Source organism: Mirounga angustirostris, unplaced genomic scaffold (assembly GCF_029215605.1).
Source record: "Mirounga angustirostris isolate CCGP_5_RB_7025 unplaced genomic scaffold, mMirAng1.0.hap1 SCAF_10, whole genome shotgun sequence".
Classification (NCBI taxonomy): Eukaryota; Metazoa; Chordata; class Mammalia; order Carnivora; family Phocidae; genus Mirounga; species Mirounga angustirostris.
This window is the reverse complement of record NW_026991718.1, coordinates 99,707,212-99,732,326: the sequence shown is the minus strand read 5'-3', so window position 1 is coordinate 99,732,326 and position 25,115 is coordinate 99,707,212. Positions and strand designations below refer to the sequence as shown.

The window sequence follows — 25,115 nt, the reverse complement described above, 5'->3', positions numbered from 1 at the left end:
GGGTAAAAGAAAAATCTAGAAGAGTTGGGTCCACCCAGAAAGGGGAGTGGAACAGAGTAAACAATTACTATTTTTATATTATATATACAGCACTATAGTTAAACAGTAAATGTTTCATTCTCCAGCATGTCTTCCCTCTAAGTCATGAAAAATAAACAAGGTTGAAACACATGCCACTTACCAAGAAAAGACAATTACTAAGAATTTATATTCCTCGTGTTTTAATATTATATCTTAAAATCTATATATCCTGAAAAGTCAAAATATAATGTGTTTTTATTTGATTTATGTGTAGTTTAGCTTCTTAACCCAGTATCCGTTTATAGTAATAAGGGACATGTTAATTGTGGGGAAGGAAATAATAAAAACTTTCTCCCCTTACACTATATGCTATAAATTGCCTACCTAACAACCACTCTTCTTCCCCTCCTTTGACAACAAAACCACTATTTTGTTTGGGAAGACAAAGTGTCCAGCAGCAAGCCATGAGCTATATAAGACAGTCATTACGATGACCCACTCAACTTTCTAAGCTCTCTTACAGCCAAGAAAAGCCAAGTGACTGAATTGTGCCCCTTCTCCACTACTCGCCAAAATATAACTAAGGGGAAGTCAATAGGGAGACTCTGGAAAACTTTCGCATCCCAGATTTAAAAAGTAACCAATACATCTGGCAATAGTCTCCCCACACCCATCATCTCACTTCTTCTCACCTCACCTTGAATGCAGATGTGACATCTAAAATTGTAGGAGCCATATTACATACATAAGGTAAAAGGCATGAGAGAAAGGCCCAAGAGAATCCCAGATATGTTTGCTCTAGCATCATTGGAAACCCAAGCTAACGCCAACAACCAACCATCTCCAAACTTTTTATTATATGGCAATAGGCCAGGGAGAAGGAAGACAAATATGCATATCCTAACCACAATCAGGTTTTCTATTGTTTGCCGCCAAAAACATTCCATGGATTAACTATTCTTATTTTAAACTAAGTCAAATGTAAATGTAAATGATCAAAGACTGAGAAAAATAAAAACACTACAATTTAGTGAGATAGCAAGCTTTTAAATATTTCTCTTGCTTTAATTTTTATTTCTTAGTATTGTGGCAATGTCAGTACAATCAATAACTTTTTTAAAGAATAACAAGAACTATCAATGCAACAAAAATTTCTAATTGATTTATTTTCAGGATTAAAAATACTGACTTACTCTACCATATACTCTTCAAGATAATGTTTATCTCCTTCAACACTGAGTAACAAAAAATATCAACATTAGGAAAGTTACCAAACACTCTATTCTTTTTATTATATTTATATAACCAAGTCATAGGTTATATTATATAGCTGGAACAAACAGTAGTCCTGGGCCTCAATCAATGCTGGCTAACTAAAACTATGCTGAAGCTACACACAGGATAAGGAGAAATAAACTAAATACACGTTGATTTAGAAAATAGCTATTTGTCCTTTCCTGTCATATCTCTAAAAAATTATTATACTTCTCTTAAAAATTATAATTTTCTGCCCCACTGGCTCATTTTCTGGGGGTCTTTTCTTTCTGTGAGCATGTTTTATTATCTTCACTATTGAGATAAGGCCTACCAAGGCTATGCAGCAAACATCTATAAAACAAAGCCTCTGGCCAGCAATCTTTCTTTAATGGCAGGGGCTTGGGTCCCCATCATTTTTTGTAGGCCAGTGTCAAACACAGAGCTTTGTATGTATTAAAGCTCATATATTCTGAATATTAAAAATATTTTCCTGTCAGAAAGGGGAACCTCCTACACTGTTGGTGGGAATGCAAGCTGGTGTGCTCGCTTCGGCAGCACTTATACTAAAAATGGGAATGCAAGCTGGTGCAGACACTCTGGAAAATAGTATGGAGGTTCCTCAAAAAGTTGAAAATAGAGCTACCCCACAACCCAGCAACTGCACTGCTGGGTATTTACCCCAAAAGATACAAATGTAGTGATTTGAAGGAGCACATGCACTCCAATGTTTATAGCAACAATGTCCACAACAGCCAAACTATGGAAAGAGCCCAGATGTCCATCTACATGAATGGATAAAGAAGATGTGGTGTATATATATAATGGAATATTATGCAGCCATCAAAAAATGAAATCTTGCCATTTGCAGTGATGTGGATTGAACTAGAGGGTATTATGCTAAGTGAAATAAGTCAATCAGAGAAAGACAATTATCATATGATCTCAGTGATATGTGGAATTTGAGAAACAAGGCAGAGGATCATAGGGGAAGGGAGGAAAAAATGAAACAAGACAAAACCAGAGAGGGAGACAAACCATACTGAGGGTTGCTGGAGTGGAGGGGGGTAGGAGGGATGGGGTGGATGGATGATGGACATTGGGGAGGGTATATGTTGTGGTGAGTGCTGTGTATTGTGTAAGACTGACGAATCACAGACCTGTACCCCTGAAACAAATGATACATTATATGTTAATAATAATATAAAATAAAAAATAATTTTCCTGTCCTTTAAGATATCTAAAATACTCCACCCAGGGTAATTAATTTGGGCAGTTTTCTTTCCCTCCCTCCCTTCCTTTTTTTTTTTTTTAAAGATTTTATTTACTTATTTCACAGAGAGAGATAACGAGAGCATGAACACATGCAGGGGGAGTGTAAGAGGGAGAAGCAGGCTTCCTGCTGAGCGGGGACCCTGATGCAGGGCTCGATCCCAGGACCCTGGAACCATGACCTGAGCCGAAGGCAGACGCTTAACGACTGAGCCACCCAGGCACCCCCCTTCCTTTTTCTTTTTCTTGGCTAAGTGACTTTAAGGATGAAGGTCACTGTGGCAAAGACTATTGTGTCTGATTAAGTCAATGATAGCCACAAAGTACTTGAACATCTACTATCACTTTTGTTCCCCGAGAGAATATCACAATTTTCATTTAAAGATAAGAAAACTGAGCCTTCAGGCACCTGGGTGGCTCAGTCGGTTAGGCATCTGCCTTCGGCTCAGATCATGATCCCGGAGTCCCAAGACTGAGTCCCGCATCACGCACCCCACTAGCGGGGAGCCCACTTCTCCCTCTGACCCTCCTCCCTCTGTGCTTTCTCTCTCTCTCACTCTCTCTCTCAAATAAATAAAATTTTAAAAAGAAAGAAAGAGAGAGGAGAGGAGAGGAGAGGAGAGGAGAGGAGAGGAGAGGAGAGGAGAGGAGAGGAGAGGATAGGAGAGGAGAGGAGAGGAGAGGAGAGGAGAGGAGAGGAGAGGAGAGGAAGAGAAAACTGACCCTTTGTATGTTAAATTACTCATTGAATTCACAGACCAAAACTGACAATGGTAGAGTCTCTTGACCTCAGATCTCTCTTACTATGCCATGCCAAAACTCCTCAAGAGTTATCTTCACCCTTGTTCTCCTTGATTAACCCCTGCCACACTGGTCCACAATCCACTATGTCACAGAAACTGTCCTTATCTAGGCCCACAGTCTCCGGTTGCTAAATCCAATGGTCAGTCCTCTGTCCTCTTAGCAGCGCTCCACCCAGGTGATGAGCTGCTCCTCTCTTGGCTTCCTAGACACTCAACTGGTGATACAACTGTCTCACTCACTGTATCTTCTTTCTCCTTTACTGGGTTTTCCTCTTCCCAACTTGTACATGTTGAACTGGTCCAGGGTCCAATTTTCAGACCCTTATCTTCTCTCACTCCTAAGTGAGCTCATCTAGCCACATGTATTTATATTCATTTTGATGCCAATAATTTCCAAGTGGGAATCTCCCTTCTGATCTGTCCATAGCTTCAGATGCATATAACCCAACTCCACAGTTAATCTTTCCTCCTGCTATATCAAGCTTTTTATTGAAAAATCCTCCTAACCAGTATGGTGAGTGGTTGGTTAAATTTTTCAAAAGTTGAATATTCTCTGGGTAAAGTGAAGAATCATTTAAAAACAAAGGTACACATAACTTAAACATTTTCTTTTTATTTAAAATACAAAGCTTCATTCATTAGCCAATCTTTTTATATAAGACCAAAGCCTTTTCTTTGAATGCAGGCCCACAACTAAATGTTCTGTATCATCTTTCTTACATAAACTATAATACACTGAATTGTCCTGTGATTTCAAGTTTCGTTTTATCTAAAATAGAACAAGAACATAAAGACACTAACAACACACCCAGAATGCTTTTAGATTTTTATGATTTCTCTCTCAATCTCTTACAGCTGGCTTGCCTATACTTAATTCTATGGCAATTTTTTAAGAACCAACTCTATTTTTTTCAAGTCAGCTCACAAACAACAGTCTTCATTTTCAAACCCACAACTCTCTTTTTAAACTCAGTATTCATCAGTTTACGTGACGCTTAATGAACTATTTAATTACAATAATAATTACAATGATAGTAACAAGCATAATGGGGCTCTTGGTGGCACATAATTCAACTGAAAGGAGCAGAGGAGCATGGTACACTAAATGATGGTCTATTAGCTTTAGGGTGTTTAGGGTGCTGTTGGCATCAGGTAATATGTCTTATGGCGAAAATGTAAAGTATTGGTTAATCTGAGTCCATTAAAGGGAAATGGGGCAAATTTCCACTTCCCACCTCTATCACCATGAAGCCATGCCTCCTCCAGGCCTCCTCACCTCAGTAAATGGCACTACTCAGTCACTGAAGCTAAAACCTTTCATTCTTCTCTCTTCCTTGCCAATACCTAAGGGAGCAATACTGCCTGTTTTTCTAGGAACTTTCAAAAGATATCCCTGATATATTCACTTCTCTCCAATTTCACCCCTATCAGTCCACAGTGTCACCATCTCCCAACTGTAATAACTTCCTAACTAGTCTCCTCACTTCTCCTCTTGCCCTCACCCTCGATCCATACAACACAAAACAGCCCAAGAGAACTCGGTAAAAAGTGAATGAGACAGCATCACTTCTCTACTTTTAACTCTTCAATGGCTACTCATTATTCATGAAATAAAACGGAAACTCCTTGCCATATCTACTAGATCCTAATGGAGCCAGCACCTAGCTACCTCCCCAGCTTCATTTCATACCATTCTCCCCTTGCACTCTGCTTTAGGCATACTGATGGCTCTTCTCCATCCCTCCAATATGGCAACTCCCCACCAGGGCCATTGCACATGCAGTTCATTCTGCCTGGAATGAGTTCTACTGACTCTTCATAAAACTCACAACTTATTTTTCAAATATTATGTCCTCAGAGAGACCTGTCTTGATCACTCTAACTAAAGGAGTCTTCCTTTGGGGCTTTTTTGTGTCTCTCACATCCAAGTTACTCTGTATCACACCATCTTATGGGGAGTTTTTTCCTTTCTAACAGTTACCAAACATGGTAACTAGCTTACTTCATTATATACTTCTATGTTTCTGTTTCTATCCACTAAAATGTGAAGTTTCATTATTGCATGAATTTCCTCCACCTTGTTCACCACTGCTTTTCTTACTACCCAGCTCAGTACCAAGAGTAACTGCTTAATAAATATTTTCTGAAGAAAAAAATGGGTCTTCTGAATAAGACCCCCTAAATATATTCTCTATGAGATCAACTGGTACTTCTCTGCATAAAAATCCTAAACTCACATAAAAAAAAAAAAAAATCTGTATAAGAATGTTCAGAGCAGAGGCACCTGGGTGGCTCAGTCAGTTAAGCGTCTGCCTTCAGCTCAGGTCATGATCCCGGGGTCCTGGGATCGAGCCCCGCATTGGGCTCCTTGCTCAGCGGAGAGCCTGCTTCTCCCTCTCCCTCTGCCTGCAGCTCCCCCTGCTTGTGCTCTCTCTCTCTCTCTGTCAAATAAATAAATAATCTTAAAAAAAAAAAAAAAGACCGTTCAGAGCAACTTTATTCACAATAGTTAAAATCTGGAAACAAACCAAATGTCCATCAATAGGAGAATGGAAAAACAAATTATAGTATATTCTTACTAGGGAATATTAATTACTCAGTACATAAAAAAGAATGAGCCAGTGATAAGTGTCTCAAAAGCACTTTGTGAAATCAACCAAACAGAAAAGAGTACCTTCTGCATGATTTCAACTATATAAAGTTGTTTTGTTTTTTTTTTTAATTTTATTTATTTGACAGCGAGATATAGCGAGAGAGGAAACACAAGCAGGGGGAGTGGGAGAGGGAGAAGCAGGCTTCCCACGGAGCAGGGAGCCCGATGCGGGGCTCGATCCCAGGACCCTGGGATCATGACCTGAGCCGAAGGCAGATGCTTAACGACTGAGCCACCCAGGTGCCCCTCAACTATATAAAGTTTAAGAACAGTACAAAACATCTATGGTGAGAAAAATCAGAGCAGCAGTTGCCTGTAGAGGGTGGAGACTGGTTGGAAGGAAGCACAAAAAGAACTGGAAATGTTCTACATCTTGACAGGCGTGTGGGTTACATGGGTATACATATTTATAAAAATGATTAAATTACTCACTGCCATGCAAATTGTATCACAGTTTTTTAAAAGGTCAAAAGTCTTAAATTTGCTCACTCAGATATCACATGGGATAAAGAAACCTAAGAAATGGAACCACACTACTATCCATTTTCACCAAGACCTACTTACTAATTTGTTCATTCACCTCCTAATTTCCTACTCTTTTTTGGCAGAAAAATGAAAAGATTTGGACCAAAATGTTTGATTAATTGTTCCTTGTAGCAACATACCGGGAAAGTATATATCACTATGAAAGATAACTTATGCATTTACATAGAGTAAATAATATAAAACTGTGACAGAAAGCATAAACCAATATATGAGCAATTATAAAAGGAATAACCAATAAAGAACATTAATGAGATGTCAAAGTACATCAAATGCCTGTGATGTGAGACACCCATCATGAATTGCGTGATAACAAACCAAGCTACAGGCTGAGCAAGAATGTTGTGGCTTTCAACTTCTGTCTACCCCTCAAAACACCTAAGAAATGCGACACATAGACTCATGATGGTACACTAATGTGCAAAATGCAAACATAGAATGCAAAAGACTAAAAAACAGAGACATGTAATTAGAATGTAAAAATATCTACATGAATCCAATATATACATTTCCTTATAACACACTCTACCCTCTAATCAGCCATGTTAAGAATCATTATCTAGAACTGCAAGAACCAAAACAGTAGTCATGGGCCACATGTAGCTACTGAGCACTTAAAATGTGGCAAGAGCATATGAGAAACTGAATTTTTAATTTTACTAAATGTTAACTAATTTTAATTTTAAAAACATATTCAATTCAATTACTAGAAAGTTTAAAGTATGTTTAGAATAACCTGTTATGTAGACCTACTTTTTCAACTGTCAATTTTATGAAATTTAAGTACAAACCAAATATTTCTAATGAAAACTTAGTGCCATAACTGAGATGTGTTGTAAGTATAAAATATACACTGGTTTTAAAGACTTAATAAAAAAGAAAAAAGAAAAAAGAAAACTCAACAGCTCACTAATAATTTTTTCATTGGTTAAATTTTTGAAGGGACATTTTGGATTCACTGGTTTACATAAAATAATCATTAAAATTAATTTCACCTGTTTCTTCTTACTTTTTTAAAATGTATCTACTAGAAAACTTAAAAGTACATATGTGGCATGCATTATATTTCTACTGGAAAGTACTATTCTAAAGCTTATGTCTAAATGCAGATATAGATATCATTATGATACATTAATGATTAATATTTCAAACACCTCCTGACCTTTTCACTTGATTGTCTTCTTTTCTTTAGTTGAATGAAATCTGTTTCCACCCTTTCTGCCAGCTCTAGTTTCCTCTTGTTTCTTTTAAATGCAGCTAAACTGAATCCTATAAAAGAAACATTAAAAGTAACATTTGAGAAATATTAAGGCAATGAGGTAACGAGATATCCTGAAGCGCCTTCCTTAAGAATGTTGAATAAAGGGTTAAAAAAGTCTTTCCAATGTACACTGAGGTGGTAGGAGAATAAGAGAAATAACCTAAGGTTAAAGAAGTAAGAAAAAGGTTAAATCCAGGTAGGCAAAGGCGTCCTGAAGGTAGATGGTACCCAGAGGTATCTGCTAATGCACGCTACTGCCAACTTTGGTTTTGAAGGTCTCTGTGCATAAAGGACAAGGAATGAAATCTGGGGACAATACAGCATGAGAAAACATATTAGAGATTTCCCCACAAAAAAAAGTAAGGTATCTCAAGCAATAACATGCCCAGTGAAAGGGAAAACTAGAAAAGGCCACTGTATACAAAGAAACAGGAAACTTGCAAGTCTCAGCTATGGCTATAAATGTAAAGAAGAAAACACTCACTAGAAAATTCATGAACAAAAACTACGTTCAGACAAGTTTAAGGGGGAATTCTTATTATCTGTGTGGTCTGAAAACACACACACACACACACACACGTGATCTTGGTATTGCAGAGTTTCAAAAACCCATCAAAAAACAAATGCAAATACTCCCTGGAAAAACACACGTTAACTTACCAGACCTCAGAGAATTCCCATATTCCAATTAACATGAGCCCATAGTTTAAAAAAAAAAAAAATTTACAAAATACATGAGAAATGAACCACCAAAAATAATAGACTAAAAGCCAGCCAAATATAAGAAAGCGTACCATGACCTACAAAGGCCTCAAATAATGGAATAATCAGATATAGAATAAAAAACATATTTATGCTCACAGAAATTAAGAAAAAAGATATTGAAAATATAATTAAGGGACAAAAAATGATAAAATGACCAGACCGACTTAAAGAAGAATAAAATGGAGCTTCTAAAAATAAGAAAAATAATAATTAAAAATTTTAAACTTGACATATAGATCTCAACAGCCTACTAGATTCAGCTGATAAAAGAGAAATTATAAACTAGAATATAATGCTAAACAGATTATCAAAGTTTTCTGATAATGGCAGACTAAATTATTCAGAGTAATTCTCCTACTTAATTTACTAAAAATGTTGGATAAAATATGAAGAAACACCACCTTAAAAACATTAAAACCTTATAAAAACTACCAAGCTAAATTCTGGGGTAAACTGAGGACTAATGCTATTATTATTGTACTGTGAGCATTTGCCAACACTAGTACACATGAGTTTGGTTAAATGGCATCAAAGAGAGACATAAGTCAAGCCCAGAGCCCATCAGAGGTGACAGTTTCATAAGAGACACTTCCCACAATAAGCTGGGGATTGAAAGGGCTAATGCTCTCACAGTGGAGCTGATTCAGAACTATGCAAGTCCTCTCTTACCTTCTATCCCAACTCCAAGTACATTAAAGCAAGACTGCCTTGGATCAAGGGGGAGAAAAGAATAAGGAGGAGGAAGAGGACAGGGATAAGAGGACTTAGGAAGAAGAAAACTACCACTGAGAAGTCTGGAGTTGACTGAAGCCCTTGCATAGTGATTTGCAAACATGTAGTCTGGGTGGGTCAGGGAATGTTAAGCTTTGAACTAAGTTTAAGTAGATTCTGATTAATGGTGTGTAAAATAATGGAAAATATATATATTGTTCTCTGCCCTTAGTTCCTGGGAAAGATCTCTTAAAACCCTTGTAATTTCCTAAATTATAAGAGCACTAGGACCATTTTTTGTTCTAATATTTGGTCTTTGACCCCAGTTTCTGACAGAGCTTCTAAATCCCTTGGCATTTCTTGGGTAATATGAATGTCTTTTGCTTTAATGAGGTAACTCTCTTAGTGGGCTCCTAGATAGCATCAGGATGAAGACGGGTCACCAGAAAGACTAAACCATAATTAAAAGCTTGAAACTTTCACCCCATCCCCATCCTCTGGGAAGTAGGGAAGTACTGGCAATTGAGTTAAAGACTGAGCATGCCTACATGATGAAACCTCCATAAAAATCCCAAAAGTACAAGGTTTGGGAGCTTCCAGGTAGCTAAACATACATGTCAGGAGGATGATACAAGTTAATCGAACCCAAGGATGAGGTCATGGGAACCTCTGATTCATAGCCAGTTGGTCAGAACTACAAGTGACAAGCTAGACTTTCAACTGGTATCTAAAGAGGAAGTGGTAGATTTATGAGACTCAGCCCTAACCTGTGTGGTCTACACTAACTCTGGCTGTAATCAGAATTGAACTGAACTGTAGGACACCCAGATGTCGCTGAAGAATTGCTTGGTGTAGAAACCCACACATCTGGTGTCAAAAGTGGTGCAGAGAGGTTCTGGGGTTTTTTTGGAGGGGAGGGTTTGAGAGAGAGAGAGAGCACGAATGGGGGACAGGGGAAGAGGGAGAAGCAAACTCCCCACTGAGCAGGGAGCCTGACATGGGGCTCGATCCCAAGACCCTGAGATGATGACCTGAGCCGAAGTCAGATACTTAACCAACTGAGCCACCGAAGTGCCCCAATGTAGAGAGTTCTGAATATGATAGTAATATGAAAGTAAAAGACAGGAGCGTTTTTCCTATAAACAGTGTACACATAACTGGCAAAAATATATGCAAAAAATAATATCTAGAGAAAAATGCCTTCATCCGAGCCCATAGTGAAACTACACAAATAATTATTCAAGGGCAATGATAAGCACATAGTCAAAAATAATCAGGCACCAAAAAAATGGGGCACCATAAATAAGAACATGCAGGAAAAAATTCCAATTTGGATCTCAGATACCAGAATTATCAGGCACAAATATAAAACAAGTACACTTCTAACGATTAAAAAAGATAAAAGAACATGAAAAACATCTACCAATCATACTATAAACTAAAAGAAAGCAAAGACTATTAAAAAAACAAAACAAAACAAAAACAGAACTTCTAGAAATGAAAAGATAAATAACCAAAACTAAGATCTCAATGTACATGTTTGGTAGCTGATAGGATACAGAAAAAAGAGCTGGTGAATTAGAAGACTGATCGGAAAAAAATTTAGCCAGAATGCAGCTAAAAGAGATTAAATGGAACTAGAGGTATTATGATAAGAGAAATGAGTCAATCAGAGAAAGACAATTATCATATGTTCTCACACACATGCGGAATTTAAGAAACAAGGCAGAGGATCAGAGGGGAAGAGAGGAAAAATGGAACAAAATGAAACCAGAGAGGGAGACAAACCGTAAGAGACTCTTAAACTTAGGAAACAAACTGAGGATTTCTTGAGGGGAAAGGGGGAGCGGGTTGGAGATGGGATGGCTGGGTGATGGACACTGGGGAGGGTATGTGTTGTGAATCCTGGATATTGTGTAAGACTGGTGAATCACAGAACTGTACCCCTGAAACAAATAATACATTATATGTTAATTTAAATAAATAATTTAAAAAATAAAAGATATAAAATGATACAAAACACAGAAGAAACATTAATAGGGTAGATAATGTAAGAAGGCCTAATATTTTGTTTAATGAGGATTTCAGAAGATGAAAGTAAAAGAATGGGATAAAGGTAATGTTTTAAAAAACTGAATAAGAGGGATGCCTGGGTGGCTCAGTTAGTTAAGCCTCTGCCTTTGGCTCAGGTCACGATCCCAGAGTCCTGGGATCAAGTCCCATATCAGGCTCCTTGCTTGGCAGGGAGCCTGCTTCTCCCTCTGCCTGCCACTCCCCCTGCTTGTGCTCTCTCTCTCTCGCTCTCGCTCTCTCTCAGACAAATAAATAAAAATCTTTAATAAAATAAAATTAAACAAAAAATAAAATGAAATAATAAAAATTAAAAATGGAGTAAGAATCCAAAATTATAAAAGCCAGTAATTGGGAGGAGGAGCAAGATGGAGGCGAAGTAGGAGACCTAAATTTTGTCTGGTCCCAGGAATTCAGCTAGATAGGTATCAAACCATTCAGAACACCTACAAACTCAACAGAAGAAGGAAGAAAAGAATAGCAGCAACTCTCTGAACAGAAAAGCGACCACTTTCTGGAAGGTAGGATGTGTGGAGAAGTGAATCTGAGGCAATATTTGGGAAGACAGATGGGGGGCAGGGGAAGCCAGCTACTGGCAAGTGATAGAGCAGCGGAGCACAAAATTGGAACTTCTAAAAGTCTGCTCCACTGAGGGATGTTGCTCCAGTGGCTAAGCAGGGGATGTAACCCATGCTGGAACAGTGTGGTCTCAAGACCCTTGGGGTCACAGAAAGACCAGGGGTGCCTGAGTGCAGCAGAGGTCCCAGGTATCAGAGCGGGGAAGCCAGCTGGAGGAGTGGGCTCGCAGCTCAGGGTTGCCATAAACCGTAATCTGCGGCACAGTCAGGCCACTGCTCCTCCAGGAGGGACCCAAAAAGCAGCAGATCCAGGGAGACTCCCCTTCCTCCCCCAGGAGTGCACTGAAGGAATGTGCTCCACTCCACACAGTGTCGTGTGCAAGAGATACAAATGCTCGGTCAAAGGCCGGGTGAGCACAGAGTGCAGCCAGAGACCAGGGAGACAGGAGTGATTGAATGCTTTTTCTGGGGGCTCACTGAGGAGTGGGGCACCAAGTACTCGGCTCCACCAGGGTGGAGATTGGGAGGTCACCATTTTCACTCTCATCCTCCAAAGCTGTACGGAAAGCTTGAAGGGAACAAAAGCTCCCGAGAGCAAACACGAGCAGATTATTTAGCCCCGCCCCTTGCAAGGGCAGTGCAATTCTGTCTCAGGCAAAGAAATTTGAGAATCACAGCAACAGGCCCCTCCCCCAGAAGATGAGCCGGAACAGCCAGCCAAGACCAAGTTTACCGATCAAGAAGAACAGCAGAACTCCAGCACTAGGGGAATACAGCACATAGAATTCATGACTTTTTTTCCCCATGATTCTTTAGTCTTTCAAAGTTAATTTCTTAACATTTATTTCTTTTCCTTTTTTTGTGTGAATTTTTCTTTTTCCTTTTTTTAAGCAACATCTTATCAATCCCGTTTTTTAAAATCTTTATTTTTCATTTTTAGAATTATATTCTATCCCTTCATTGTAGTTAACCTTATTTTTTCTATATATTTAAGTTGTCCTCTATTTAAAATTTTGGGATACATTTTCTTCTAACAGACCAAAACATACCCTAAATCTCTAGTGTATGGCTTTATTCTAGTCTCCTGCCTGATCACATTCTCTCCCTTCTTTTTTAAGTTCTTCCTTTTTTCAACCAACTTCTTATCAATTCCTTTTATAAAATCTTTTATAATTTTCATCTTTAAAGTCATATTCCATCCCTTCATCATATTTACCCTTATTTTTATACATATATAAGTTTTTCTTTCCTTAAAATTTTGGGAGGCAGTTTCCTCTAACAGACCAAAATACGCCCCAAATCTAGTGTGTGGCACTGATCCATTCACCAGTCTGATCATATTTGATTATATTGGGTTTTTTTTTTCTTTCTTTCCCTTTCTTCCCGGGCCTACCCCCCCCCCCCCCCGCCATTTCAGTCTCTTCTGATTTGTTTAGTGTATATTTTTCTGGGGTCGTTGTTACCCTGTTAGCATTTTGTTCTCTCATTTATCTATTCTGCCCAGGACAAAATGACAAGATGGAAAAAAATCACCTCAAAAGAAAAGAACAAGAGGCAGTACAGACTACCAAGGACCTAATCAGTATGGACATTAGTAACATGTGGGAACTAGAGTTCAGAATGATGATTATAAAGATATTAGCTGGACTTGAAAAAAGCATGGAAGATACTAGAGAAACCCTTTCTGAAGAAATAAAAGAACTAAAATGTAACCAAGTCGAAATCAAAAAGGCTATTAATGAGATGCAATAAAAAATAAAGGCTCTAAATGCTAGGATAAATGAGGCAGAAGAGAGAATTAGTGATATAGAACACCAAATAACGGAAAATAAAGAAGCTGAGAAAAAGAGAGATAAACAACTCCTGGATCACGAGGGCAGAATTTGAGAGATAAGTGATACCATAAGACGAAACAATATCGGAATAATTGGAATCCCAGAAGGAGAAGAAAGAGAGAGAGGAGCAGAGGTATATTGGAGCAAATTATAGCAGAGAACTTCCCTAATTTGGGGAAGGAAACAGGCATCAAAATCCAGGAGGCACAGAGAACATCCCTCAAAATCAATAAAAATAGGTCAACACCCCGACATCTAATAGTAAAACTTACAAGTCCCAGAGAAAATGCTAAAAGCAGCTCAGGACAAGAGATCTGTAACCTACAATGGTAGGAACATTAGATTGGCAACAGACCTATCCACAGAGACCTGGCAGGCCAGAAAGGACTGGCAGGATATATTCAGAGCACTAAATGAGAAAAATATGTAGCCAAGAATACTATATCCAGCTAGGCTGTCATTGAAAATAGAAGGAGAGAGAAAAAGCTTCCAGGACAAACAAAAACTAAAGGAATTTGCAAACACGAAAACAGCCCTACAAGAAATATTGAAAGGGGTCCTCTAAGCAAAGACAGAGCCTAAAAGCAACATAGACCAGAATGGAACACAGACAATATACAGTAACAGTCACCTTACAGGCAATACAATGGCACTAAACTCATACATTTCAATAGTTACCCTGAATGTAAATGGGCTAAATGCCCCAATCAAAACACATAGGCTATCAGATTGGATAAAAAAACAAGACCCATTGATATGTTGTCTGCAAGAGACTCATTTTAGAACCAAAGACAGCCCCAGATTGAAAGTGAGGGGGTGGAAAACCATTTAGCATGCTAATGGGAATCAAAAGAAAGCTGGGGTGGCAATCCTTACATCAGACAATTAGATTTTAAACCAAAGACTATAATAAGAGATGAGGAAGGGCACTATATCATACTTAAAGGGTCTGTCCCACAAGAAGATCTAACAATTGTAAATATCTATGCCCCTAACATGGGAGCAGCCAATTATATAAGGCAACTAATAACAAAAGCAAAGAAACACATTGACAACAATACAATAATAGTAGGGGACTTTAACACCCCCTCACTGAATGGACAGATCTTCTAAGCAAAAGATCAACAAGGAAATAATGACTTTAAATGACACACTGGACCAAATGGACTTCAAAGATATATTCAGAACATTCCATCCCAAAACAACAGGATACACATTCTTCTCTAATGCCCATGGAACATTCTCCAGAATAGATCACATCCTGGGTCACAAATAAGGTCTCAACTGGTACCAAAAGACTGGGATCATTCCCTGCATATTTTCAGACCACAATGCTTTGAAACTAGAACTCAATCACAAGAGGAAAGTCGGAAAGAACTCAAATACATGGAGGCTAAAGAGCATCCTATTGAAGAATGAATGGGTCAGCCAGGAAATTAAAGAAGAATTAAAAAAATTCCTGGAAACCAATGAAAATGAAAACACAACTGTTCAAAATCTTTGGCATGCAACAAAGGCACTCCTAAGAGGAAAGTATATAATACAAGCTTTTCTCAAGAAACAAGAAAGGTCTCAAATACACAACCTAACCCTACACCTAAAGGAGCTGAAGAAAGAACAGCAAATAAAGCCAAAACCCAGCAGGAGAAGAGGAATAATAAAGATCAGAGCAGAAATCAATGAAATAGAAACCAAAAGAACAGTAGAACAGATCAATGAAACTAGGAGCTGGATTAACAAGATTGATAAACCCCTGGCCAGACTTATCAAAAAGAAAAGAGAAATGACCCAAATCAACAAAATCATGAATGAAAGAGGAGAGATCACAACCAACACCAAAGAAATACAAACAATTATAAGAACATATTATGAGCAACTCTATGCCAGCAAATTAGATAACCTGGAAGAAACGGATGCACTCCTAGAGATGTATCAACTACCAAAACTGAACCAGGAAGAAATAGAAAACCTGCACAGACCTATAACCACTAAGGAAATTGAAGCACTAATCAATAATCTCCCAACAAACAAGAGCCCAGGGCCAGATGGCTTCCCAGGGGAATTCTGCCAAACATTTAAAGAAGAATTAATACCTGTTCTTCTAAAGCTGTTTCAAAGAATAGAAATGGAAGGAAAACTTCCAAACTCATTTTATGAGGCCACCATTACCTTGATCCCAAAACCAAAGACCCCATCAAAAAGGAGAACTATAGCCCAATATCCCTGATGAACATGGATGCAAAAATTCTCACCAAAATACTAGTCAATAGGATCCAACAGTACATTAAAAGGATTATTCACCACGACCAAGTGGGATTTATCCCTGGGCTGCAAGGTTGGTTCAACATCTACAAATCAATCAATGTGATACAATACATTAACAAAAGAAAGAACAAGAACCATATGATCCTCTCAAAAGATGCAGAAAAAGCATTTGACAAAGTACAGCATCCTTTCTTGATCAAAACTCTTCAGAGTATAGGGATAGAGGGTACATACCTCAATATCATAAAAGCCATCTATGAAAAACCCACAGCAAATATTATCCTCAATGGGTAAAAACTGAGAGCTTTCCCCCTAATGTCAGGAACAAGGCAGGGATGTCCACTATCACCACTGCTATTCAACATAGTACTAGAAGTCCTAGCCACAGCAATCAGACAACAAAAAGAAAGAAAAGGCACCCGAATCAACAAAGAAGGGAAACTCTCACTCTTTGCAGATGCTATGAAAATTTATGTGGAAAACCCAAAAGACTCCACCCCAAAACTGCTAGAACTCATATAGGAATTCAGTCAAGTGGCAGGATATAAAATCAATGCACAGAAAGCAGCTGCATTTCTATACACCACCAACACAGAAGAAAGAGAAATTAAGGAGTCGATACCATTTACAACTGCACCCAAAACCGTAAGATACCTAGGAATAAATCTAACCAAAGAGGCAAAGAATCTGTACTCAGAAACTATAGAATACTCACGAAAAAAATTCAGGAAGACAAAAAGAAATGGAAAAAGCTCCATGCTCATGGATTGGAAGAACAAATATTGTGAAAATGTCAATGATACCTAGAGCAATCTACACATTCAATGCAATCCCCATCAAAATACCCTCAACTTTTTTCAAAGAAATGGAACAAATAATCCTAAAATTTGTATAGAACCAGAAAATACCCCAAATAGCCAGAGGAATGTTGAAAAAGAAAAGCAAAGCTGGTGGCATCACAATTCCGGACTTCAAGCTCTATTATTAAGCTGTAATTATCAAGACAGTATGGTACTGGCACCAAAACAGACACATAGATCAATGAAACAGAATAGAGAGCCCAGAAATGGATCCTCAACTCTATGGTCAACTCATCTTTGACAAAGCAGGAAAGAATGTGCAGTGGAAAAAAGACAGTCTCTTCAACAAATGGTGTTGGGGGGGCGCCTGGGTGGTTCAGTTGTTAAGCGTCTGCCTTCAGCTCATGTCATGATCCTGGTTCCTCGCATTGAGCCCCACATTGGGCTCCCTGCTCGGCAGGAAGCCTGCTTCTCCCTCTCCCACTCCCCCTGCTTGTGTTCCCTCTCTCGCTGTGTCTCTCTCTGTCAAATAAATAAATAAAATCTTTAAAAAAAAAAATGGTGTTGGGAAAATTGGACAGCCACATGCAGAAGAATGAAACTGCACCATTTCGTTACACCATAAACAAAAACAGACTCAAAATGGATGAAAGACCTAAATGTGAGACAGGAATCCATTAAAATCCTAGAGGAGAACACAGGCGGCAACCTCTTCGACCTGAGTCAGCTGCAGCAACTTCTTGCTGGAAACATCGCCAAAGGCAAGGGAAGCAAGGGCAAAAAGGAACTATTGAACTATTGGGACTTCATCAAGATAAAAAGCTTTTGCACAGCAAAGGAAACAGTCAACAAAACCAAAACACAACCGACAGAATGGGAGAAGATATTTGCGAATGACATATCAGATAAAGGGCTAGTATCCAAAATCTATAAAGAACTTATCAAACTCAACACCCAAAGAACAAATAATCCAATCAAGAAATGGGCAGAAGACATGAACAGACATTTTTCCAAAGAAGACATCCAAATGGCCAACAGACACATGAAAAAGTGCTCAACATCGCTCGGCATCAGGGAAATACAAATCAAAACCTCAATGAGATACCACCTCACACCACTCAGAACGGCTTAAATTAACAAGTCAGGAAATGACAGATGTTGGTGGGGATGCGGAGAAAGGGGAACCCTCCTACACTGTTGGTGGGAATGCAAGCGGGTGAAGCCACTCTGGAAGACATTATGGAGGTTCCTCAAAAAGTTGAAAATAGAGCTACCGTAGGACCCAGCAAATGCACTACTGGGTATTTACCCCAAATATACAAATGTAGTGATCTGAAGGGGTACATGCACCACAATGTTTATAGCAGCAATGTCCACAATAGCCAAACTATGGAAAGAGCAAAGATGTTCATCAACAGATGAATGGATAAAGAAGATGTGGTATATATACACAATGCAATATTATGCAGCCATAAAAAAAAAAAATGAAATCTTGCCATTTGCAAGGACTTGGATGGAACTAGAGGGTATAAATTATGCTAAGCGAAATAAGTCAATCAGAGAAAGACAAGTATTATAATCTCACTAATATGAGGAATTCTTAATCTCAGGAAACAAATTGAGGGTTGCTTGAGTGGTGGGGGTTGGGAGGGATGGGGTGGCTGGGTGATAGACATTGAGGAGGGTATGTGCTATGGTGAGTGCTGTGAATTGTGTAAGACTGATGAATAACTGATCTGTACCTCTGAAACAAATAATACATTATATGTTAAAAAAAAAAAAAAAAGGGTGGGGGGCGCCTGGGTGGCTCAGTCATTAAGCGTCTGCCTTCGGCTCAGGTCATGATCCCAGGGTCCTGGGATCAAGCCCCACATCAGGCTCCCTGCTCGGCGGGGAGTCCGCCTCTCTCCCCCTGCTTGTGGTCTTTCTATCTCTCTCTCTCTCAAATAAATAAATAAAATCTTAAAAAAAAAAAAAAAAAAGATAGTAGGAAGGGAAAATTGAAGGGGGGGAATCGGAGGGGGAAATGAACCATGAGAGACTATGGACTCTGAGAAACAAACTGTGGGTTTTACAGGGGAGGGGGGGCAGATCGGTTAGCCCAGTGATGGGTATTAAGGAGTGCACGTATTGAATGGAGAACTGGGTGTTATACACAAACAATGAATCATGGAACACTACATCAAAAACTAATGATGTGATGTATGGTGACTAACATAATAAAAAAAATTTCTAGAAAATAAATAAATAAAAGCCACTAATCTACCAATTTAATAACTAAACAATATCTATAAATTAAATTAAAATCATAAAAGTTCATACCAAGATACATTAAGTAAAAGAGAGTAAGAACAATGACATAGAAAAATCTAAAAATAGCAAGAGAGAAAACAGGTTACCTTCAATTAAGTGGCAGTTAAAATGACAGCAGTCTTTTCAACAGCAAAAAATTGAAGCCTAAGACAGTAGACTAATTACCAGTAGCTGAAAAGAAATATCTGCTGATTCAGAACACTATATTCAGTGAAAATATCCTTCAAAAATGAAGGCAAAATAAAAATAGTTTTAGGGGTGCCTGGGTGGCTCAGTTGGTTGAACGTCTGCCTTCGACTCAGGTCATGATCCCAGGGTCCTGGGATCAAGCCCCGCCTCAGGCTCCCTGCTCAGCAGAGAGCCTGCTTCTCCCTCCCTCTCTGCCTGCCACTCTGCCTACTTGTGTTCTCTCTGTCAAATAAATAAATAAAATCTTAAAAAAAAAATAAAAATAAAAATAGTTTTATATAAACAAGAATGAGCGAATTCATCACCAACAAGACCTGTACTAATGAAAATACTAATGCGTGTTCTTCAGAAACAGAGAAAATAATACAAAGTGGAAGCAGAAAAGAAAAAAAAAGTAGAGGGAATGAAATGCAAAGGAAAAAGTAAATAGGCAAATCTAAATAAAAATTGACTGTTATAAAATAATAATGTCTCCCACTGTTTTAAATACATACTGAGTTTTAAAATATAGACACAAAAGCTGGGAAGATGTTAAATGTGGTTCATTCAAGTATTGTACAGTCCTTGCATTGTCTGAGAAGTGGTAAAAAGTACTATTTTCTAATAGACTTTCATAAGTCATGTATGTATGTTGAAATTTCTAGGTTAATTCAAAGAGAATGGTAAAACAAGGCAATAGAGGGGCGCCTGGCTGGCCCAGTCAGTTAAGCATTTGACTCTTGATTTCGACTCAGGTCATGATCCCAGGGCTGTGAGATCAAGCCCCATGTCAGGCTCCTTGTTAGGTGTGTAGCCTCCTTGAGATTCTCTCTACCTCTCCCTCTGCCCCTCCCCTCGCTCTCTCTCTCTCTCTCTCTCTGGGAGAAAAAATAAATAAAAAGGGGTAATACAAACATACTAAAAAAGAAAATATAATGATAGAAAATAATACTAAAGAAGGCAAGAAATGAGATATAGAAGGAGGCATAGACCATGTGGGACAAATAAGAAACAAAGAGTAAAAGAGTAGATTCAAATCCAAATATATGAGTAATTGAATTAAATGTAAATGGACTAAATGCAAAAATTAAAATACAAAGATCACCCAAAAAAAAAATTTTTATTTACGTGCTGCTTCTAAGAGACATATCTTAAATATAAGAATACACACAAAGATTGAAAACAAAAAGAAAAAGATATACATGCAAACACTAACCAAAGGAAGCAGTTATTCTTTTATTTCTTTTTTTTTTTTAGAGATATAGAGTGCAAGTGGAGGGGAGGGGAGGGGCAGAGGAAGAGGGAGAGAGAGAATCTTAAGCAGTCTCTACACCCAGTGTGGAGCCCAATGTCGGGCTCAATCTCATGACCCTGAGATCATGACCTGAGCCAAAATCAAGAGTCAGATGCTTAACTGACTGAGCCACCCAGGCACCCCTACAGTTATTTTAATATCAAACAAGTAGACTTCAAGGCAGCAAGCATTACTAGATTTGGAGCTCCATTTCTTTAAAATAAAAAGGCCAATGAACCAGTCTTTTGTGGGGCTGTTAACACACGCAAGTACATATATGGCAACTAGAGCAAAAAAAAAAAAAAAATTAAGTTCTTTCATAATATAGTATGTGATAAATACAAGAAATGTGATTGTTTTAACATTTTAAAAAATCAACATAATTCATCAGACTAACAAATTAATGTCCTCCTTTTCTTTTTTTTTTTAATTATGTTCAGTTAGCCACCATATAGTACATCATTAGTTTTTGATGTAGTGTTCAATGATTCATTAGTTGTGTATAACACCCAGTGCTCATCCCAACACGTGCCCTCAATACCCATCACCCAGAGACCCCATTCCTCCACCCACCTCCCCTTTGAAACCCTGTTTGTTTTCCCAGAGTCCATAGTCTCTTATGGTTCGTCTCCCTCTCTGATTTCTCCCCCTTCAGTTTTCCATCCCTTCCCCTATGGTCCTCCGTACCATTTCTTATATTCCACATATGAGTGAAACCATACGGTAATTGTCTTTCTCTGATTGACTTATTTCACTCAGCATAATACCCTCCAGTCCCATCCATGTTAATGCAAAAGGTAGGTATTCATTGTTCTGATGGCTGAGTAATATTCCATTGAATATACGAACCACATCTTCTTTATCCATTCATCTGCTGAAGGACATCTTGGCTCTTTCCACAGTTTGGCTATTGTGGGCATTGCTGCTATGAACATTGGGGTGCATGTGCCCCTTCTTTTCACTACATCTGTATCATTAGGGTAAATACCTAGTAATGCAATTGCTGGGTCTAGGGTAGCTCTATTTTTAACTTCTTGAGGAACCTCCATACTGTTTTCCTGAGTGGTTGTACCAGCTTGCATTCCCACCAAGTGTAAGAGGGTTCCCCTTTCTCCCCATCCTCTCCAACATTTGTTGTTTCCTGTCTTGTTAATTTTTGCCATTCTAACTGGTGTAAGGTGGTATCTCATTGTGGTTTTGATTTTGTATTCTGCCACACTGCTGAAAGGACCATCTTTGCAGTATCCCATAGGTTTTGGACCGATGTGTTTTCATTCTCATTAGTTTCCATGAATTGTTTAAGTTCTTCCTTAATTTCCTGGTTGACCCAATCATTCTTTAGTAGGATGCTTTTTAATTTCCACATGTTTGAATTCCTTCCAAATTTTTTTGTGATTGAGTTCCAGTTTCAAGGCATTGTGGTCTGGTAACATGGAGGGAATAATCTCAATCTTTTGGTATCGGTTGAGGCCTGATTTGTGACCCAGTATGTGGTCTATTCCAGAGAAAGTTCCATGTGTGCTTGAGAAGAATGAGCATCTGTTGTTTTAGGGTGGAATGTTCTGCACATATCTACGAAGTCCATCTGGTCCAACATGTCCTTCAAAGCTCTTGTTTCTTTGTTGATCTTCTGCTTAGATGATCTGTCCATTGCTGAGAGTGGAGTGTTAGGATCTCCTACGATTAATGTATTATTATCAACATGTTTCTTTATTTTGGTTAACATCTGGCTTATGTAGCTGGCTGCTCCATGTTGAGGGTATAGATATTTACAACTTTTAGATTTTCTTGTTGAATAGACCCTTTAAGTATGATACGGTGTCCCTCTACATCTCTTACTACAATCTTTGCTTTAAAATCTAATTTGTCTGATATGAGAATTGCTACCCCAGCTGTCTTTTGAGGTCTGTTGGCATGATAAATGGTTCTCCATCCCCTCACTTTCAATCTGGAGGTGTCTTTAGGTTCCAAATAAGTCTCTTGTAGACCGCATGTGGACGGGTCCTGTCTTTGTATCCAATCTGCAACCCTGTGCCGTTTCATGGGAGCATTTAGGCCATTCACGTTGAGAGTAACTACAGAAAGATATGAATTTAGTGCCATCATGTTGCCTGTAAAGCCCATTTCTATAGATTGTAAATTTCTGGTCTATTTTACTCTTGGGGTCTTTCTACTTTTATAGAATCCCCCTTTATTACTTCTTGCAGGGCTGGCTTGGTGGTCACATATTCTTTCAGTTTCTGCCTGTCCTGGAAGCTCTTTGTCTCTCCATCCATTCTGAATAACAGCCTTACTGGATAAAGTATTCTTGGTTGCATGTTTTTCTCATTTAGTACCCTGATTATGTCTTGCCAGCCCTTTCTGGCTTGCCAGGTATCTGTGGACAGGTTTGACATTATTCTGATGTTCCTCCCTCCATAGGTAAGAAATCTCTTCCCCCTAGCTGCTCTCAGGATAGCTGCCTTGGCTCTAAGATTAGCAAGTTTTAGTATTATATACTGGGGCATTGGTCTATTTTTATTGGTCTTGGGAAGGGTCTTCTGTGCCTCTTGGACATGAATGCTTGTTTCCTTCCCCAGATTAGGGAAGTTTTCAGTTATGATTTGCTCCAGTATACATTCCAGTCCTCTCTCTCTCTCCACCCCCAGGGATCCCAATAATCTGACTTTGGAACGTTTCATGGCATCATTGATCTCATGGGCTTCTAGTTGTTTATCCCTATCCTCCTTGACTTCCTTCCTTTCTATCAGCTTATCTTCTAGATCATTAATTCATTCTTCTTTCTCATTTGCCCTAGCTGTTAGCTTATCCAGTTTAGACCGCTTCTCTTTCATAGCATTTTTAAGTTCAGTGCAATTAGATCTCATTTCTGCCCTTAGAGATTCTATATTGTTACAAACGCTTTTTTCAAGCCTAGCTAATGACTTCATAAGTGCTACCCTGAATTCTATGTCTGACATCTTTCTTATATCCATATCTATTAGTTCAATGGCAGAGGCCATTGTCTCTGGTTCTTTTCTTTGTTGGGATTTCCTCCTCCTAGTCACTCTGTTGAGGGATGGTTGAGGGAATGTACAGAGTCCAAAATATCAACCACAACCCAGGCAAGATGCACCCTAGGAAAATCAAGAGCGGTCGGTAGCCACCACTCGCACCTGGTGGCATTTTTCTGCTTGTAGAGATCCAGATATATCTTCTTACATCTCAGGCTGATTTCGTGGGTGTTCAGGATGGTATGGTAGATATCCAGCTCAATGCAAGGGACTGGTCAAAATGAGGTCACCTACTCCTCTGCCATCTTGCTTCCCTCCTCCCCAGTGTCCTCCTTTTCTCCAAAGACGACATACAAATGGCCAGACACATGAAAAAATGCTGCACATCACTTGGCATCAGGGAAATACAAATCAAAACCTCAATGAGATACCACCTTACACCAGTTAGAATGGCTAAAATTAAGAAGACAGGAAACAACAAATGTTGGCGAGCATGTGAAGAAAGGGAAACCCTCTTACGCTGTTAGTGCGAATGCAAGCTGGTACAGCCACTCTGGAAAACAGTAAGGAGGTTCCTCAAGAAGTTAAAAATAGAGCTATCCTATGGCCCAGTAAATGCACTACTGAGTATTTACCCCAAAGATACAGGTGTAGTGAAAAGAAGGGACACCTGAACCCCAATGTTCATAGCAGCAATGTCCACAATAGCCAAACTGTGGAAGGAGCCGAGATGTCCTTTAACAGACGAATGGATAAAGAAGATATGGTTCATATATACAATGGAATATTACTTAGCCATCAGAAAGAATGAATACCTACCATTTACACTGATGTGGATGGAACTGAAGGGTATAAGTGAAATAAGTCAAGCAGAGAAAGACAATTATATGGCTTCTCTCATATGTGGAATATAAGAAACAGCACAGAGAATCATAGGGGAAGGGAAGGAAAACTGAATGATTCGGGAAGAAATTAGAGAGGGAGACAAACCATGAGAGACTCTTGACTTTGGGAAACAAACTGCGGGTTGCGGAAGGGGAGGTGGGTGGGGGACTGGGTAACTGGGTGATGGGCATTAAGGAAGGCACATGATGTGATGAGCACTGGGTGTTATATGCAACTGATTAATCATTGAACACTACATCTGAAACTAATGATGTACTATATGTTGGCTAACTGAATTTAAACAAAAAAAGAAAAAAATTAATGTCCTCTTAATAAACAAGAATACATTAAATTCATTTACAATTTTTAAATCTTGCCAAATAAAGCTCCCAAATATGATATATAACTGAATTTTCAATCAAATGCACTATTCTTAAACATGTCCAATTATCATTGCTTCTATTAAACTGTACTGATGATCCTTCATCAACATAAAAAGAAAGAAAAATAGTATAAAGATTCAAAAGAGGGGCGCCTGGGTGGCTCAGTCGTTAAGCGTCTGCCTTGGGCTCAGGTCATGATCCCAGGGTCCTGGGATCGAGCCCCGCATCAGGCTCCTTGCTCGGCGGGA

The 25,115-nt window shown here is 38.8% G+C and overlaps 1 protein-coding gene across 11 annotated transcripts in view; it reads right to left on the bottom strand.

Moving 5' to 3' along the window:
- The window catches only part of TASP1 (taspase 1), a 303,482-nt gene that overhangs the window by 196,167 nt on the left and 82,200 nt on the right, over positions 1–25,115 (bottom strand). For all 11 annotated transcript variants that reach the window (XR_010405771.1, XR_010405770.1, XR_010405772.1 and 8 more), the window contains one exon: positions 7,709–7,815. Coding sequence is in view for 8 of the 11 variants with exons in the window: in XM_064572806.1 (XP_064428876.1) it covers positions 7,709–7,815 (107 nt within the window). In the remaining 3 variants the exon portion in view is untranslated. The remainder of the gene's footprint in view (positions 1–7,708; positions 7,816–25,115) is intronic.